This window comes from Onychostoma macrolepis, chromosome 03 (assembly GCF_012432095.1).
Source record: "Onychostoma macrolepis isolate SWU-2019 chromosome 03, ASM1243209v1, whole genome shotgun sequence".
NCBI classification, from domain to species: domain Eukaryota; kingdom Metazoa; phylum Chordata; class Actinopteri; order Cypriniformes; family Cyprinidae; genus Onychostoma; species Onychostoma macrolepis.
The window spans coordinates 21856353-21874577 of record NC_081157.1 but is presented as its reverse complement, the minus strand read 5'-3'; the positions used below and the strand labels follow the sequence as shown (position 1 = coordinate 21874577).

The window sequence follows — 18225 nt, the reverse complement described above, 5'->3', positions numbered from 1 at the left end:
TCTTTTCCCATTTCATTTTTCTGGATTCAGTTTAATGGTTTAATTAAATACATTAGGTAATAATCAAAAACAATGACTAATCATTTGAATTCATAAAAACTCAATTTAATCATTTTTACTTTAATTTTATAAATAGGGCATTTTAAAATAGTTTTATTCTTTCAGAAAATCTTTCATTGTTATTTTTTTGGAACCATTACCAAAAACGTCAAACAAATGCATAAAACTTCAATAATTTAGTTTTTTTTTAAATGAAATGAAATTATATGAATTAAATTAATTTCAATTTCAACAATTTCTTTCATTTGTGGCAAACAGTCCTGCACAACAAAGGTTCACGGTTTAAATTAAAACAGACAAAAAAAATAAATAAATAAATGTAATACTCTAAAATTAATGTTGTAATTAACTGTATTATTACTTAGAAATATATTTTCATTCACACAGACATGCAGAACATGTAGACTACACATTTAAATGGCAGTCTTTTTGTGCTTTAATATTCAAAGACATGATTTATTCATTGATTAAATACACAGCCCTGCTTTTGATTTATTCATCCAAATTTTGCCAAATTCCATGACAATTCGCATTATACTGTAAACTCCATTTTTATGATTCCATATGTTTCATCATAGGGCTCTAAATTCACTGGAAGCTCTTCCGTGTCGATGTGAAGGTATAAGCAAAAACACCTCAAACAAACACATTCTTGATTGTGATACTCACAGGAGTACGTGGGTGTACACAAAGCCCGTGCGCATTCTGGGAAGGCACAGATGACGCTAGCCCTGTTTGGGGGCCTCCAGCAGCTCCGCCCCCATGCGATGGCTGCTGGAGCTGACTGGCTTTTTCGGAGCCCACCCCCTGTGCCATCGGGGGCAGCTGCGTTGCAGGTGGGGCCATAGTGGTCGAAGACGTTGGGGTGTGGGGCTGGGGGGTCTGGTTACCCGGCAACTGCGGGGGCGTTTGGTGCGGGGCAGGGGTAGGGGTGAGGCTGCGTGCAGGAGAAGGGGAGTTTTGGCGTAAGGGAGGACAGGGCGTGTGCAGTCCGGGCTGTGGAGGGTTGGACGGAGGCCCCTGAGGGCCGGCAGAGGCTGCGGAGCCTGAGACTGCTGTCTGGGTTTGAGCTACTGGACTTCTGACTGCCAGCGATGGTGGAGTGGGCATTTGATTCTGAGAGAGAAAAAGATTAAAAAAATGAGACTGGGTGTTATTGCTATACATCGAGGGCTGGGTAATGTATTAAATATTTACAACATATTCCTGATAGTTTTATTGGTGATGTAACACTACATATTGTGAATACTGCGGTGATCTTAAGTTTGTTCAGTTTCCTGAAGACTCTTTAATGGCTGCTTCTTGTTTCACTAATAATTTCTGTCCATTTCAAAGAATCTGTTCAACTGATTCAGCGATTTATGTGGCTTATGTGTTTTAGAATGTTTTTTGGTTTTACAATTTTAAAATGTTTCAGAAAAATATTTAAAATTTTCTATGTATATTAGCATATATAAATGTGTGCAATTATATAACTCGGGTTTCTTCAGTGAAGAACCATCAGTGGAAATTTTTAAAATAATAATAATAATAATAATAATAATAATAATAATATTTATTACTAGATTTCTTTTTACTGTACTGTTGTTTGGCCCAAATATTTTTGTTGAATATATTACGTTTACGTTACGTTTAGTTTGACGTTACTACATTTTTGATATTTCTTTTAATATAATGTATATATTTAAAGGTTTTTTTTTTAAGTTTCTTATGCTCATTTAAACAGTTGTGCTGATTGATATTTTTGTTTACACCATGATACTTTTTTTTTCAGAATGTATATCTTTTGCAACCCTATAAATGTCTACTGTCACTTTTGATCAGTTTAATACATTCTTGCTTAATAAAAGTATAATGTATATATATATTTATTTTTTTAAATGTCACTAAAATCACCATTTACATCAAGTATTACTTAAAATTAAGTTTTATTAACATTTATGAGCACAATCAAGTAATACCAACTTATCACTCAGCTGCTAAAACATACACAAAGAAACCAAGATACATGTCTTAACAATGAACAAAATGGGTTTTAATAAGGCAATTTAAATTATGCTAAATGTAATGCTTAAATCTCTTTAAACAGTACTTTTTCCTAAAATTGGTCATTCATTTACATTAGTCATTCATATTTTCTTTCACTCTTTTAGCCACCAAAAGACAATTCATATTAGATGCATTAGAGACAACAAGCTGTGCAGAGTAATATGGTATGAATGTGTTTTAATAGCTGACCTGTGACATGGCTCCCTGCCCTGCAGGTTGGTTCAGGGCAACTGCACCCTGGCCCAGTCCGGCACCTGTGCCTGAAAACTGGTTCTGCATGTACTGGTTTTGTAACTGGGGTACGTTGGGTTGAGTCATTCGAGGTGTTCCCTGCATACCCATCTAAAAAAAAAAACACAATAAAGGCTTAAATAAACACTTAAATCAGTTAAATTAGTTGTCCCTCTTCAGGTCACAAGTGTTGTTACCTGATTGAGATTTGCTCCCATTGGCAGGGGCGGCGTTGCCCTTTGTCCCATTGGCTGTTGCATCCCCACCTGGGCAAACTGATTCATACCTGCGCAAGAGTTGCAAAAATGTTACAAAAAAGGCAAACGCAAAAATCGGGATTTATTTGTAGACATTTAAAAAAAATAATAATTCAACTACAGACCATTTAGTGAGTGTGCCATACCAGCAGGATTCTGCATGCGGTTGACCATCTGATTGGGTCCAGTGGCTTGAACTAGGGACGGATCTGAATGGGGACCATCTAGGAAAGACCAGAACAACCATCACAAACAGCATCATTTGATTTAACTGCGTGTGTTCGTACTTGAAGACGTTTGGTTTAAATTTAAGGGTGTAGTGCGCCCAAAAATGAAAATGTGCTGAAAATGTACAAATCCTCAGGCCATTCAAGATGTAAACGACAATGGGAACAGATTTGGAGAAATGTATCATTACATCACTTGTTTACCAATGGAGCCTCTGTAGTGAATGGGTGCCGTCAGAATGAGAGTCAAAACAGCTGATAAATGCAACACAATAATCCACAAGTAACCCACGTGAGTGAAAAGCTGTGCGTTTATAATAAACAAATCCATCAAGACGTTTCTAACTTTAAACCGTTACTTCCAGCTAAAATACAAGTCATCCATAACATTGCTTACTCCAGTGAAAAAGTAATCCCGTCTGAATCAGGAGGAAAAAAAAAAAATATGCACAGATATGCGCATATGAAATATGAGCACTGTTTACAGGTGAAAAGAGTTCAAAACAGTTGGTGGATATTGGTGACATGTCAGGGCATTATAATGTGAGAGGACAACAGAGACCGTTTCATTGGAGGAAGTGTTATTATGGTCTTATATTTTGGCCAAAGCGACATGTTAAAAGTTAAAACGCATTAATGATGGATTTGGTTCTTAAAAACACACAGATTTTCACTTCTAAAGATATGAATTGATGGACTGGAGTCATGTGGATTACTTGTGAATTATTGTGATATTTCAGTTGTTTGGACTCATTCTTACGGCACCCATTCACTGCAGAGGATCCATTGATGAGCAAGTGATGAAATGCTAAATTTCAACAAATCTGTTCCAATGAAGAAACTCATCTACAGCTTGGATAGCCTATGGATCAGTACATTTTCATTAAATTTTCATTTTAGGGTGAACAGTTCCTTTAAGGCCAGATTATGCAGGTGTGTATGTGCACGTACTGGGCGGCTGTGCCTGACTCATGCCAGCTGGTGCTTGAGGTAGAGCACTGTTGGGCATGCCAGGTTGAGCTGGCATCATACCCTGCTTCTGCAGTCTGGTTCTCCTCTTCTCCTCCAGCTCTTTCTGAATCTTATAAATCTTCTCCGCCAACAAGTGGTAATACTCCGCCTGGAAAAGTTAAACATTCACGAGGACAATCATTCTTATAAATCGTTTTAAACATGTACAATGTTTCGGTTCAAATTTTTTTTCATGCAGCTTTTAGTGAAGACAGAAAAATTAATGGACGTATCACGCCTGGTTAGGACGAGGTTTTCCAGTGCTCTGTCCAACGCTAGCTGCGTCATGGGTAAAATGTGAGGAGTCAAGTGATTCTGTGGATTCACTTAGATATTTACCAAATATAATCCACAGACATGATACTGTGCAAGCCTTTCCTTACCCTGCTGTTGGCAGATTCATACATGTCGCCCTCCACTTTGCGAGCATAAGCTACAAGGTTTTCCATCCGCCGATCCTTCAGTGCTGCAGGGTCTGGAGTAGGGAAGATAGCCTGCACACTACTCACACACACAAACAGAAAAATACCTAAGTAACAGAGTGAATTCATGAAGTTAGACAGCACCATGTGTGATCCAGTTTTGTGTGTTTACTAGATAAGGATTTTAAATCATTTTATGGAGAATGAGTTCACAAGGAGCAATTTCAAATAAATCAGTATCAGTACCATTTCGGTATCACTGACACCATGTCTACACGAGACACGTGTGGCGCGACAAAATATTATAGAACCCACTATAATCAGTGATGCTGCCTACACTGGATGCGGTGCAGCGCGACACGACAAATCCCCGACAGTAAACTGATGCCTCGTTCAATTTATGACGTCCTGACACAAAGTTCAAATTACTTGCAATGGTCGCTTTAGCTGTTGCGGCAAGACTCGATAATTGTTGCATCTGGTGTAGACATAGTGTGAGACTATTACAGATTTTATATTCATTTTGAATTAACTTATTTTTGTACTTTCCATTTTCATTTTACTTTTTGTTGAAGTTTCCGTCATTTTGTAGTGTTTTTAGTTTTTGTTGTCCATACAGTTTTTCTGAATTTTTATTTTAGTGTTTTTATTTAATTATTTTAGTACATCAACTTGAAATTGAGAAATGTGGCCTTGATAGCTAGCTGAAATAAAATGTTTCATTTTGTATACTTTATTTCAGTTAATGTTTCTTTTATTATAATTCGTGACAGCAATGTAACTGACATGTTCAAGGCACATAAACGTAGTAAGGACATCATTAAAATTGTCCATGTGACATCAGTGGCTCAACAGTAATTTTATGATGCTACAAGAATACTTTGTGGAAAAATAAAACTGAAAAAAAAAAAAAAGACAGTTGAACCACTGATATCACATGGGCCACGTACACACAGCAGCAGAATACGGCTGTCAGTCCTGTATTTGAGTCCTTAATATGGTTACATTCACACCCAGTTCGGTTATTTACAGGTGTGACAACTGCATTCTGTAACCGAACTCACACGTGAACATTTTCAGGAGTCACACGCGCTGTGTGAACGGAACAGGACTGGACAACTAGTTGTCTGTCAAGACATACAGTGCGAGAGAGAGCCGCTCTGCAGAACAAAAGCGCATCTACCGCGTGTTTCGTGCTTTCATGTGTTTTTGGTAACTTACAGTGATGGAGAAATGAGCTGCGTGTCATCTGGAAGTTTTAGATCCCGTCAGTTTTGTGTTCTGCGCACAATTCAAATGCTCCGCTCTCCATCCAAATTTAAAAGCTGCCGTCGGTTAATAAAGATTTGTCGAATGAACCCGGGGCTCGATTGGACTCTTGTCGTGTCAGAAAGTGATAAGACTTTCAGTTTTAAGGACGTCGCCATCTTCAATTTTACTTTGTTCACTGTCGCTATGGTTACTGGTAAGGAATACGAGCTTGACTCCCGTTGCTCGTTCATACAGACAGTTATTCTAAACACAATCGTAAGCTTCTGTGTGAACGAGACATTTCAAGACTCACACCTGTAAAGAAAACTGACAGTGTGAACGTAGCCATGGACTATTTTAACGATGTTCTTACTACCTTTCTGGGTGTTGAACGTGTCAGTTGCGTTGCTGTCTATGGAGGGTCAGAAAGCTCTCGGAGATGAGAAGATGAACGAAGGTCTTACAGGTTTGGAATGACTTGAGGGTGAGTAACTAATGACAGAGTGAACTAACCCTTTAAGTATAAATACATTTGCAACAATGTACACTATCATTCAAAAATGTGGTTTAAGAAATTAATACTTTTATTCAGCAAGGATGTATTAAACTGATCAAATATAACAGTAAAGACATTTATCATGTTACAGAAGATATCTATTTCAAATAAATGCTGTTTCTTTGGACTTTCTATTCACTGAATAGTGACGTGTATAAGTGATGTGTCAATATCGACAGAGATTTGCAGCGGAGAAGCGACCTAAAGTTATTCATTTTCAATGAAAGTTGGTGCTTTCTGATGACGTGAGCAACAGTGACTGTTTTATCGGTCTTTATGCAAATGAGCAGCGATATGATTCGTCCGACAGCCAACGAGAGTGCATACTGTAATCCACCACCTATTTCAGCTGAATACAGCGATCAAGCAGGAACGTCTGCTACTAACTAGTAATTATTCAGTGTTGACCCCACCTTCATTTTCATTAATTTATCATAAATGTAAAATTCCTCAACATATTTTTACTATTTCTTATAATAGATGTATAAAATGACAGGCTGAGTGTTAGCATATCACTCACAGTTTGTGTACGAGGTGATTGCGGAGGTCTTGTGTGATATCTTCATGCCAGCTCTTCCTCATTCCTGCAGAGGGGGGAGTGGCTGTTGCTGCAGAACCCATGTTACCAACACCAGAGCTGTCATTCATCAGACTGCAAGAGAGAGACAAATCATCAAACATCAACAAAGCTATTACTGACCAATCCATTTAAACCAGGTCTGGTCCACTGAGCCGCAGTGATGTCCAGTACCTCTGAGGCGTCATGTTCCTGTGCAGCATGCCATCAGGCAGCATTCCTGGATGCTGGTTCGTCATCGGAGCGCCGACTCCGCCGTTCACGCCCATTGAGTTCCCACCTGCTGGTGCACACAGTTTAAAACATTGTAGGCAAGACAGGTTAAGGATGTACACTAGCAGACTAATTTTTGCACTAACTGAAAAAACACTACATGTATGATTAAGAACCAAAAAAAAAAAAAAAATCATAAAATTAAGGTTGAACCACTGATGTCACATGGACTATTTTAAATGATGTCCTTACTACGTTTCTGGGCCTTGAACATGGTAGTAACATTGCTGTCTATGGGAGGATCAGAGAGCTCTTGGATTTAATAAAAAATATCTCAATTTGTTTTCTGAAGATAAACGAAGGTCTTACGGGTTTGGAACGACATGAGGGTGAGTAATTAATGACTAACCCTTTAAATAACATTAGTGGACATACATGTAATTAGAGACTACAACTTATGGAAACTCTCACCTATATTGTTGAGCGTCCTCATGCCGGGCTGAGTGGGCACAGAGGTCTGCTGATTCTGATTGGATGCCTGGTTGCCCTGGTAAGTGAGTCCAAGGGCAGCGTATGCCCTTTCAATGGAGCTTGGGTCAATCTGACTGGGTGGGTTTAAGTTTGGGGCTGAAGGCTGACCACCGGGTAATGACCCACCTAACGGACCACCCATGCCCATCCCAGCACCTCCCAGCAGAGCTAGAGAGAAAAATGGATGAAAGGATGAGAGATCGAACAACCCTTTAAATACTGGAATACGTTGCTATAGTCGTATTTTAGTATAAAAGACGATGTCTTAAAGGGATCATATGATGATGCTAAAAATAACATTATTTTGTGTATTTTGTGTAATGCAATGTGTTTACGCCCGTTTAAGGTTTTAAAAACACATTATTTTCCACATACTGTACATTATTGTTGCTCCTCTATGCCCCGCCTTTCTGAAACGTGTCAACTTTTACAAAACTCATTGTTCTGAAAAGTGCAGTGTGCTCTGATTGGCCAGCCGAATACCTCAAGCGTGTGACAGAAATGTTACGCCCCTTACCATATTTGGAAACACACAGCGTCTCCACGACATGGTGGTGGCGGCGACGGCAAAAATACTACAGCGAGAAAAGTTATGCCTTCTTTCTTTGCATATACATTTGGGCGGTGTTATGCAAATCTTCCCACACCGTGACGTAGACATGTGGGGGCGTGTTTGAATGAGCCGTTTTAGGAAGGCAAGGACAACTTAACTTTTATAAAGAACATCTCTTTGGGTTTGAGACTTTAATCTTTGCGACTTTTACGGATCTCATATAAATGCACGAACAGCTTGAAACACTCCAAAGACTAAGGAAAACTTGAAATCGCATCACATGACCCCTTTAAGGAAAGTCAATGGAATCCAACAGCTGAAGTATTCTTCTAAATATCTTCTTTCGTGTTGGACAGAAGAAAGGAAGTCACAGATTTTGAAATACATCGGGATGAGTAGCAATTTGTGCATATTAAAACTCACACTGCTGGTTTCTTTTGTCTCCAGCGCTTTTAAGCGGCAGGCAGACGGGACAGTCATGCCGTGTGCAGTTCTTCCAGTGAGAGATGATCTGCCTGGAGGACGCGCAGTGAGCCACTGCAGAGGAACACACGCATTGTTTATTTATGAGAAAATAAAATATGACTGAAAGAATATAAACTGGTTGCAGCGCTCACCCTGGCAGGATTTTCCGGCCTGACAGTGCGTCATGTGATTAAGGACATTCTTCATGGTTCTGCAGTGGGGCAGGCTGCACTGGCGGACCTCTCCGTTGGCCTGCTCTCTGCGATGGCACTTGTGAGCGTGCAGTAACAGCACCAGCTGCTGCTGAATGAGTTTACGCTTCTCCGGGTCCGCTGCAGGGGGCGCCGCCACCGCCGCCGCCGCGCCTGGGCCCGACACGCCACCCACCACACCTGAGCTCTGCTAGACACAGACAGAGAGAGGGTTTTCAAGGGACAGGATTTCATCTTCCTGCTGCTGCAGAGTGTTAAGAAACAGAGAATTGGTTCAAAAAAATGGGATCGGTAAGTGTTTTTTTTATATATATATATTTTTTTTTTTATTTATTTTTTTTTAAATAAGTCTCTTATGTTGACCAAGACTGCATTTGTTTGATCAAAAATAAGGTAGAAACAATAATATTGTGAAATGTTATAATTTAAAATCACTGTTTTCTATTTTAAAAAGCTGAATTTTTTGTATCATTACTCCAGTATTCAGTGTCACATGATCCTTCAGAAATCATTCTAATATGATGATCTGATGCTCAAGAAACATTATCAATGTTGAAAACGGTTGGGTTGATTAATATTTTTGTGAAAACTATGATCTAAATGCAAAACCTGCAAACCTTTTTCCATATTTTAAGATTCTGAATGTTTAGATTCTGCAGAATAGTGTTAATATGGTAAAATGTGTTACTGAGAATACTGCAATTGTACTTACAACAAGAAAAAAAAAAAAAAAACTAACAAATTAGCCAGAAATTATTTAGATATATTTTATTTAAACAACATGGTAACACTTTACAATAAGGTTCATTAGTTAACTACATTAGTTAACTAACTAATTATAAACTGCACTTATACAGCGTTTATTAATCTTCGTTAATGTTAATTTCAACATTTACTAATACATTATTAAAATCTTGTTAACATTAATGCACTGTGAGCTAACATGAACTAACAATGAACATCTGTATTTTTATTAACTAACGTTAGCGAAGATTGGTAAATACAGTAACAAATGTATTGCTCATGGTTAGTTCATGTTAGTTAATACATTAACTAATGTTTAACTAATGAACCTTATTGTAAAGTGTTACCAACAACATTTATTCAAAACTAGGAATGTACCAAAATTGTGGCTGTCAAAAATGTTCGGAAGCAACTGCAACTTTTTTTTAACAGATCTTTAGAAGACGACTTTGTCCATGCAAATACAACTTTTATTGCATAAATATCAACTTGAGAGTGTTATTGTGTTCTGCACATAAGTATGTCAGTAAAGCAAGAGCTGTGTCTTAAAGTTTATTCTAAAAATATGTAATTTGTCAATTAAATGTTGGAATATTTTAGATAAACGATCACACTAAAGGTCATTGCACACCGAGGCCTAAATTTTCACGTGCGTTTTTCCGTATTCCTCAATGCATGCTACAGATGCGAAAACACAGAAAATCGAACCTGATCCGAATTTTTTTATGATGGACGAAAGTTTCGGAGTCAGTGTGAAAACGTGATTGACACAACGTAAGGTCGTATTTATTTTTTAATGTGCAAAAATTTCGTACTCAGTGTGCAGTGACCTTAACCTATGTAAGTAGGTGTAATTGCTTATATAAACACATTAACTGAAAAAAAAAAAATTAATTTTGTCTTTCTGTCTATTGAGTCCAGAATTTTCAGAGGCGGTTTAGGCGACAAATTTCCGTTGCATTGCATCACTATTCAAAGAATTTTCAAGATTAAAACTAACTGAAAATGGGGGTAGTGATGAATGGAATTTCACAAATAAATGGCCTCTCAAATTGTGCACAAATCTGGAGAAACAAATTTTGTGACTACCTAGAAATAATCAATCAACAAGTTCAGTGTCTGTGGGATGAACTACTGGCTGAGGTCTGAGGGGAAATGATAACTGAAGGCTCTTGGTGGCCAGTAAGAGATAGAATTAAATCTCCTCAGTCAGAGAGGGTCAGGCAATGTGTGCGGATGTGGTTCGCTGTGACAATTTCTGTACAGTTCTCTCACCATGCCACCCATGTTCTGCCCATGCTGAGGTTTCTTGTCCATGTTGAACTGGTTAATGCTGTTGGGTTGTCCCGCTTTGTTTTGGAGCTGAGGCCCAAGGGACTGTCCTCCGCACTGACCATATGAACTACTGTAGGGGCCTGGAGCACCCATCATTCCCATCTGAGGAAAAAACAAAATAAAAAATGTATCATCAAGAATGAAAATGAGCTGGTATATCAGTCATGTCAGAATCTGATCCATCATCCTGGGCAGAATCATAAAGCATCCAAGATGAGCTGACAAAACTGAGAATATTAACAGCAAAACAAGAACATGAACATCAATAGAGGAGTATCAATCATTCAGCCTGTTTGACACTCACGTTCTCATTGTTTACTCACAGCATATGTATAATATTAGTGACATTGCGGTATCAATTCTGCAAAAAAACCCTCAAAAACAGCAGCTTGAAATCTAGAACCCAGCAAAACAAAAAAAGAAAATGTCATTCCCTCTTTTTTTCTGCCCATTTCCTGCAGTCCAGGTTGTGCAATCGCCTGTGAATCAACAAAATGGTGCACACAGTTCCTCGTATGAGGGAGTAGAGAAGGTTTTTCAAACTGAGGTCTGTTTCAGTGTGAAGGATCACATCACATCACATTCAAACCAAAGAAAGACCACAAGAGATTTCTTTCACTTGAATAGTCTATTTCACTACCTGATTTCTAACAACAGTCTTACAAGACAAAAAAAAAAAAATTGACAAAGGGTTGTGTTTTTAAGTGCTGTCAGAAGAACATACCAGTACAGTAACCAGATGTGTCTATTCGGAAGATGAAAACTAAATTTGAAAACTTCTGGCTTTTAAATCAAGCAACTAATGATAAACACTACATGAGTCTTTTTTTCTTTTAGGTTAAAAAGTTTCAAAATTAGACAACTTGGCCTTTAAAAGTCATAAATCCTGAGAACTATTTGTTTGACCTTTAATATTTAGTATTATGTTCTCTCTAAAGCAACTTAACCATAAAGTTTAGGTCTGGGACTGATAGGTGTGTGACAGCAACAGAACATGGCGCTTTTTGCTGTTATTGTACTTTTTGCTCCATAAAATAGTTTGACAGCTGTTGAAACAGGAAGTTGGGACAGAAAGGCTTAAAAGGGCTTGCACTTTTTGTATTAAAAATAATAATAATATCAATAACAATTAATTAATTTAGCCAATGGTCTTTATTTATTGATTTCATTGGGTCTTTGTCAGTTTTTCAATTTGTCTAATGAAAAGCAACACTTATGTTTGTTTAAAATAATATTAAATTACACACATTATTTATTGTAATTAATAATTAGATCAAAACTGAATATCTATAATAAAAACTATGTATAATAATTAAATAAATAAATAGCATCTATAATAAATAAAATATATAATATTACATAAAATTGTATACGTTTGAGTCTCTTATGCTCACCAAGGCTGCATTTATTTGATCATATATACAGTGAAAACAGTAATAGTGAAATATTACAAATTTAATTTCTATATTTTTAAAATGTAAAATATTCCTCTGATGGCAAAGCTGAATTTTCAGCATCATTACTTCAGTCTTCAATGTCACATGATCCACAGAAATCATTCTAATACGCAGATTTGCTGCTCAAGAAACACTTCTTACTGCAAATGTCGAAAACAGTTGTGCTGCATAATATTTTCGTGGAAACGTAATCCTTTTTACAGAATTCTTGAACAGAAAGTTGAAAAGAACAGCATTTATTTTGAATATATTTTTATAACAACATATTGTAACATTATATTACATTCAATTTAATATATATTTATATACACACATTGACCCCAAATTAAATAGCTCTTTCACTCAAAGACACATCAGTTCATAATAATGAGATATAAAACACAGATTGAAGTTAACCTTAAAGCTTGAAGCAAAACCATTTTGTGTGCAGTTCATTGGTTTAGGTGCACACAGAATTATTATATTGACACTCTGATTTGTTCATGTTACCTTGTTCACTGCTCCTGGTTGCTGCGGTCTCATTGCTGCCTGTGCCATCTGCTGTCCTGCGTTCTGCTGCTGCAGAGCATCGGGCAGCATGTTCCCGTTACCAACCATGCCCGCATTCATGTTCACATTGGTGTAGCCCATTCTAGGCGCACCATTCATCATCTGCCCTCCCATCATGCTCTGCGGCTGTCCGTTCCCTTTCTGGGTGCCCATCATGCCCCGGCTCAGTCCTGCCACCATGCCAGGCTGCGGCATCATGCCAGGCTGCTGCTGTTGAGGGCTACCCAGTCCCTGAGTAACCGGGCTGCCGCTCAGACCTCCCATCATCCCCAAGGAGGGTGCGTTACTGGGGCTGCCCGTGGCTGTGGAGGTGGATGGAGGGGCGCCAGGGCGGAGGAGCTCAGACAGGTGCTTGTGTTTGGCTGCTGTGTCCTGGCCCGAGCCACCCAGAGGGCCCAACATCCCTCCTCCACCCAGAGTGGTGTGCAACTGGCCAGGGTCCATCCCGTTAGGAAGACCCAGGTCGGAGGAGTTAATGAGCTCGTCCGGGAGGTCATGCTCCAGGTCAAACAGGGGGCCAAAATCTGAAAGAAAGGGGGAAGAGAGACTATAAGATAATAAGGTTGTTGCTCACAGAAAAATCACTCATTATGAGATACATCGCAGAATAATTATAGTATATGCCCAAAAAATGAGATGTGTCCAGCAAAGCCACAGCAAAAGAAACCATATTTGTTCTTAGACAGAATTTAATCTGATGAGATAAAGTAATACTAACACTCTATAACGATAAGTGGACAACACATCTGTAAATTCAATACACCAGGAGGTTAGTTGGCCTGAACAATACATGGGTTGATCCATCAATCTACAGCAAAAAATCTAGACAAATTGACCAAAGCACGACTGAACAAATCTCATGCAACAGTTTATTGCAGCTCCCGTGATGAGAGAAGGACTGAGATTATCGGCTCACAGGAGAACAGTATGCAGTAGAGCCGGTGTGCATGTCCTAATGGTTCATACTAATAAAAAACACATGGCATGGCATAACAATGGACAAGTGGTGGGACAAAATGGGGGCCTTTTCCTACATAATGGCAGATCCTGATAGCAGCAACGCACCAGTGACTAATAAATGCAACATACTCTAAATAAGAAGCAAGTGAATCTTTAAATGCAGTCCACATTAGTGATTAGATCGATACATCAGCCAAGCAATTAATCAGACAATATTTGGATTTGAATTTAAGATTATGGTCATAGACAAACAACCAAAACATGCTTGGCTGATTCACACTTTTATCTGTTTTAAAGTCTACATACAACCTTTTTTGTGGATACCAGAGAGTTTTTATTTAATTTTATGTTTAAAGGAGAGTTTTTTTAAATGCATGTAAATTTTCAAGAGACGTAAATAAGAAAAGTGACAGCATTTAGCCAATTTTATGATACATTTTTGGCATGTATTTTTTTTTATTTTCCCCCATCTATAGAACATGTCCAAAATTAAAAAAACATTTTTACATTGACTTCAATATTCTGAATATTAAAATAACAATCTTATGCCTGGTTCATCTTTAGGTAATTGCAGATAGTGCACAGTAAAAATAAAAACAAAAAATGGGATTTAGTTCAAAGTATTAGTTGTACAAACATTCATTTCTTATTGCCTAGATGACAACACAAACAGTGGCACAACGTACGCCAATTTTCCCAAAACCTTAAATGAAATAAATATTATATGAAATAAAATGCTGATTCAAATTCATCTTATTTGCTATTATGAAATTCTTCATGCATATAAATAGATTATAGGTTAGCATAACAGTCACCCATCTGCTCTGTTGATATCAGCCATTTAAAAACCTGCACTGGTGAACCACTAGAGTTCGGGCAGTATGACCTGACTTCCACTCCAATACAAGCTGTAAAAAAGCTGTATAAACCAGCCTAGAATGGTTTGCTTGTCTTAACTAGTCAGGCTGGATTTAGAAGGGTCTTGGACACTTTTCATCTGGTCTAACAGGAAGACCAACAAACCACCTTAAGCTAGTTAAAATACAGAGTAACCGCACAGATGAAGTAGTGTTGATCAGAAACTTACAGACACTGGTTTGTCAACTATTTAGTACGCACTACATGTAAACCAACTTGAAAAGAAAGACCTCTGGAGTCTCGAAGTGCTCTACACTTCACTCCCGACCGTGTGTCAGTAAAACGACCTGATTTATAACATGTTCCTGTCGAGTATTCCTTTCCCTGACAAGCTCAAAATGCATCACCTTATAAACCTTTGACACCAACCCCTGCTCTCGACATCTAACAACGACGAACAAAGCGAAAAGTTTGTGTAGCGCACACCCGGAAAAACACTGCATACTATTTTGCTCACTCAGATGACCAAGTACAAACAGTATTGTAACACACCTCATCAACTTCAAATGAAAACACGGAGCAAATTAGCCTGCTAGCTATCCCTGCTAAGTTATTTAAATACCAGGGGACGATGCAAACAAACAGATACAACAAAAGAAAGCTCTTAGAAACACACGTCGAGCGTTTTTTGTTCATACATACAGGCGAACAGCGGCAACAGACTCGCCGCCGCACACCGCAGCGCGTGAAACATTATTATTTACGTTACCGTTTCCATCGCTCGCGGAGACCGACAGAGCCGGGGAAGACAATTTAGGCCTCTTAGCTGAAGGCGGACCGGATTCCAGCACATTATCGGCCATAGTTTTCCTCCGGTTTAGTGTTAAAGCATATATCCCGCGTAGGATAGCCCTTCCTGTGCAGTCGCGAGCCGATGTGCAAAATGAAATCTCTCCTCGTTCACGAGCACCGGACGGATTCCCGTTTCCCTTTCATGGGACGATACATGCATGCAATGCAATGCAAAGCAAAGCTTCAATGTTCAGTCCACCTTTAAAGCTCCCTTTTAAGATTTTCTAGTCTTTAGTTCCTCAAAGTATGTTTCCGAATGGAGGAGGTGAAGGGAGGGACAGACGGTCATGCAAGCTCGCCGCAAACTCACGTAGCCTCCTCGGCGACTGAGCAATTTTCCCGAGATTTATCCTCGCTGCTTGCATCCGTCTTTTCCGCCATTGTCGGCGGCGAGCTGAAGTGTTGGGTTTTTTTTTAAGGCGTTGTGTACGAGAAACCGAACTCGCTCCGGTGCGGCTTCATGCAATGCTCATGAGCAAACGCTATGATTCAGAATCGTGCCTGCCTTTGCATTGTAGCATGTGCAATTCTCAGCCTGCATCACTTTATTTAGAAGATTGAAAGTCCATCGTGCTCCTTAAAATTGACACAGATGTTTGAATCTCCTTCATCAATGTCTTTATTTCCTCCCAAGTAATTAAGATGAATGGAGAGAACAAATAAATACTGGAAATATCAATTAAACGGTCATATGCATTTAAAAGTTTCCTTTCATCCTTACTAAGACAAGTACTCTTTGCGGAATAAATAACGCGACGAATGTGCATCCAACTTCAGTTTGCATGCACGAGCTACCACTTTAGATGATTCCAAACAACTTGCATATTTCAGTGTCCACGTCTTAGCGTTTTGCAACAACACTTCAAAGTGACAAGTCAAATGGTTTATTGTGCATTCGCGTCTGAATATGGCTCGTGCGCCCTCTGTGTGAACGTGTCCACTGCACGAGTTAAAAGTGTTTGCAGAAAACCTCTGACCATCGCTTCACGAGACCACCCTGCACTGCGCACGGCTCGTGCATGCAAAGAAATTATTTTAAAAGTGTCCGTCTAATGGACAGAACATGCATGCAGTCGGTCTGAAGTGCAAGAAGATGTTGTCTCGCAGTCCGCTGTGCACGAGCTAAAGAATGGAATCAAGTGAAGTTGGTCAATGCATATGCGTGTATTTCAATGCACTGACACATCAAGCAAATAAGAATAATTTGTCACTGCACGAAGAGCCTTGCGGAGCATTAAGAAAGAGCGAGAGGAACAGGCAGCGGTGGGTCGAAAACGGAACCGAACCGAGCTGGGCTTCATTAATATTTCGGGTCTGAAGCATCTGCCGATCCGGGTGATATTGCCAGCTGCACCCCCCAAAATCTGGGGGTCCTCAAACCCCTTTCATAGGCTTTGTGATGCTGTGAACCCCCCTGCGCGTTCATCCCTTTTAAATTTATCCCTTCTCTTGCACAGTTCCTGCAATTTTCCCCACTTTCGCCGTCGTCCGCCAGCAACCGGCGATGTAATTTCACAGATATTCCCACTTCGTGACGCTGTTATTTTCCTTTTCCCCTGACGAGCTTCCCTTCGTTTAAATGTATTGCCCTCTTCCGCCTCTCCGCTTCGTTTAAAAAAAGAACAGCAAAAGAAAGGAAAACCCAGTCTGCTCTTTGATTTGCACACGGGAGAATCTATAATCTCCCTCCGTCGCCTCCGCTAATCGCCGGGCTTGTGTTTTATCCGGTCTGGATCCGCGAACCGGAGCCGGCGGCGCTCAGAGTCGCAATGGTCGGCGCTCGAGTGGCTTTTTTTCGGTCGCTCCTGCCTCCTTCACTCTCTCCGCACAAACAAAATGGCGGCTTGTTGTTTCTACTCCTCTGGCTGGGGGGAGGGAAGGTTGGAGGTGCGGTAACATTAGTAAAGGGGGGTGGAGGGGGAGATGGCGATCGGGATTTCCCGGACAGCGCTGTTTCCGTACTGTTTCGGAGTTGCGACTGGGGTCCAGCAGCATCATCAGATGATGGAGTCACTAGGAGTGAGATGATGCCCACCTTGTGACTTGGTTTGCAAAATATTGCCTCGCTTGGCTTCGCTGTAGCTGGAGGGACAGTCAGCCTCCTCGGCGAAACCCAGGGGTCAAGTGCCCTGTTGAAGTGCAATGGTGATAGAGGCCAGAACAACCGGTGATGTTTTTTTTCAGACCTTGGGTACGCAGAGTCGTCTCAGTTCCTCAAAGCCTAGCGAGCTGCTAAACTACAGAGTATTTTTGGACATCATAGGCAGCTCAGCTTAAAAACGTTGCTTAACTAGGCAATTTTTGGCATAACCGCATTGGGAACCGCACTTGTTTGAGAGATTTGGTCTCAAAAGCCTGCTGGAAAAACAAAACAAAACAAAAAACAGCCTAAAATGTTTAGCTGGTCTTCCAGCCTGGTCATATCTAGTCAGGCTGGAAAGACCAGCTATGCACAACTTAGACCAGCTAACCAGCATAGGCTGGATTTAGCCGTTTTTTCCAGCAGGGAACCAAGAAAACTGATTATGTAGCCAGCATTTTTGGGCATCATAAACATGTTCAGAGTGAATTCCTCAAAAGAAGCTCCAAAACCTAGTCTGCTGCCTATCTAGACGGCATTTCTGGATGTCAATTCAGCTCAAAAACCTTGTTGCTTTCCAAGACAGAATTTTTGGGCCTAAACGGACAGCAAGAGATTGTGTCTCGAAACCTAGTCAGCTGCCTACCTTTTTCAGTGTATTCTGAGTGAGCTCATGTCAAAAAACTCCAAACCTAGGGACTTGTCGACAACATTTTTTGGCATCATAACCATGTTCAGAGTCCAAACCAGCTAACCAGCATAGGCTGGATTTAGC

General features: G+C 39.7%; 1 protein-coding gene across 16 annotated transcripts in view; it reads right to left on the bottom strand.

The window, feature by feature from the left end:
- Positions 1-17217, bottom strand: part of ep300b (E1A binding protein p300 b) — a 44079-nt gene extending 26862 nt beyond the window's left edge. For 3 of the 16 annotated variants that reach the window (XM_058770996.1, XM_058771002.1, XM_058771003.1), the window contains exons 1-14: positions 15288-17217; positions 12641-13224; positions 10635-10796; positions 8556-8805; positions 8362-8475; positions 7326-7553; positions 6816-6924; positions 6585-6716; positions 4219-4336; positions 3776-3944; positions 2723-2821; positions 2538-2626; positions 2299-2451; positions 730-1176 (exon numbers count right to left, since the gene is read on the bottom strand). In XM_058770996.1, the coding sequence (XP_058626979.1) occupies positions 730-1176; positions 2299-2451; positions 2538-2626; positions 2723-2821; positions 3776-3944; positions 4219-4336; positions 6585-6716; positions 6816-6924; positions 7326-7553; positions 8362-8475; positions 8556-8805; positions 10635-10796; positions 12641-13224; positions 15288-15381 (2748 nt within the window). In that variant the 5' untranslated portion in view covers positions 15382-17217. The remainder of the gene's footprint in view (positions 1-729; positions 1177-2298; positions 2452-2537; positions 2627-2722; positions 2822-3775; positions 3945-4218; positions 4337-6584; positions 6717-6815; positions 6925-7325; positions 7554-8361; positions 8476-8555; positions 8806-10634; positions 10797-12640; positions 13225-15287) is intronic. The other 13 variants (XM_058771011.1, XM_058771013.1, XM_058771000.1 and 10 more) reach the window with 12 other exon arrangements.
- Between the last annotated feature and the right edge of the window lie 1008 nt (positions 17218-18225).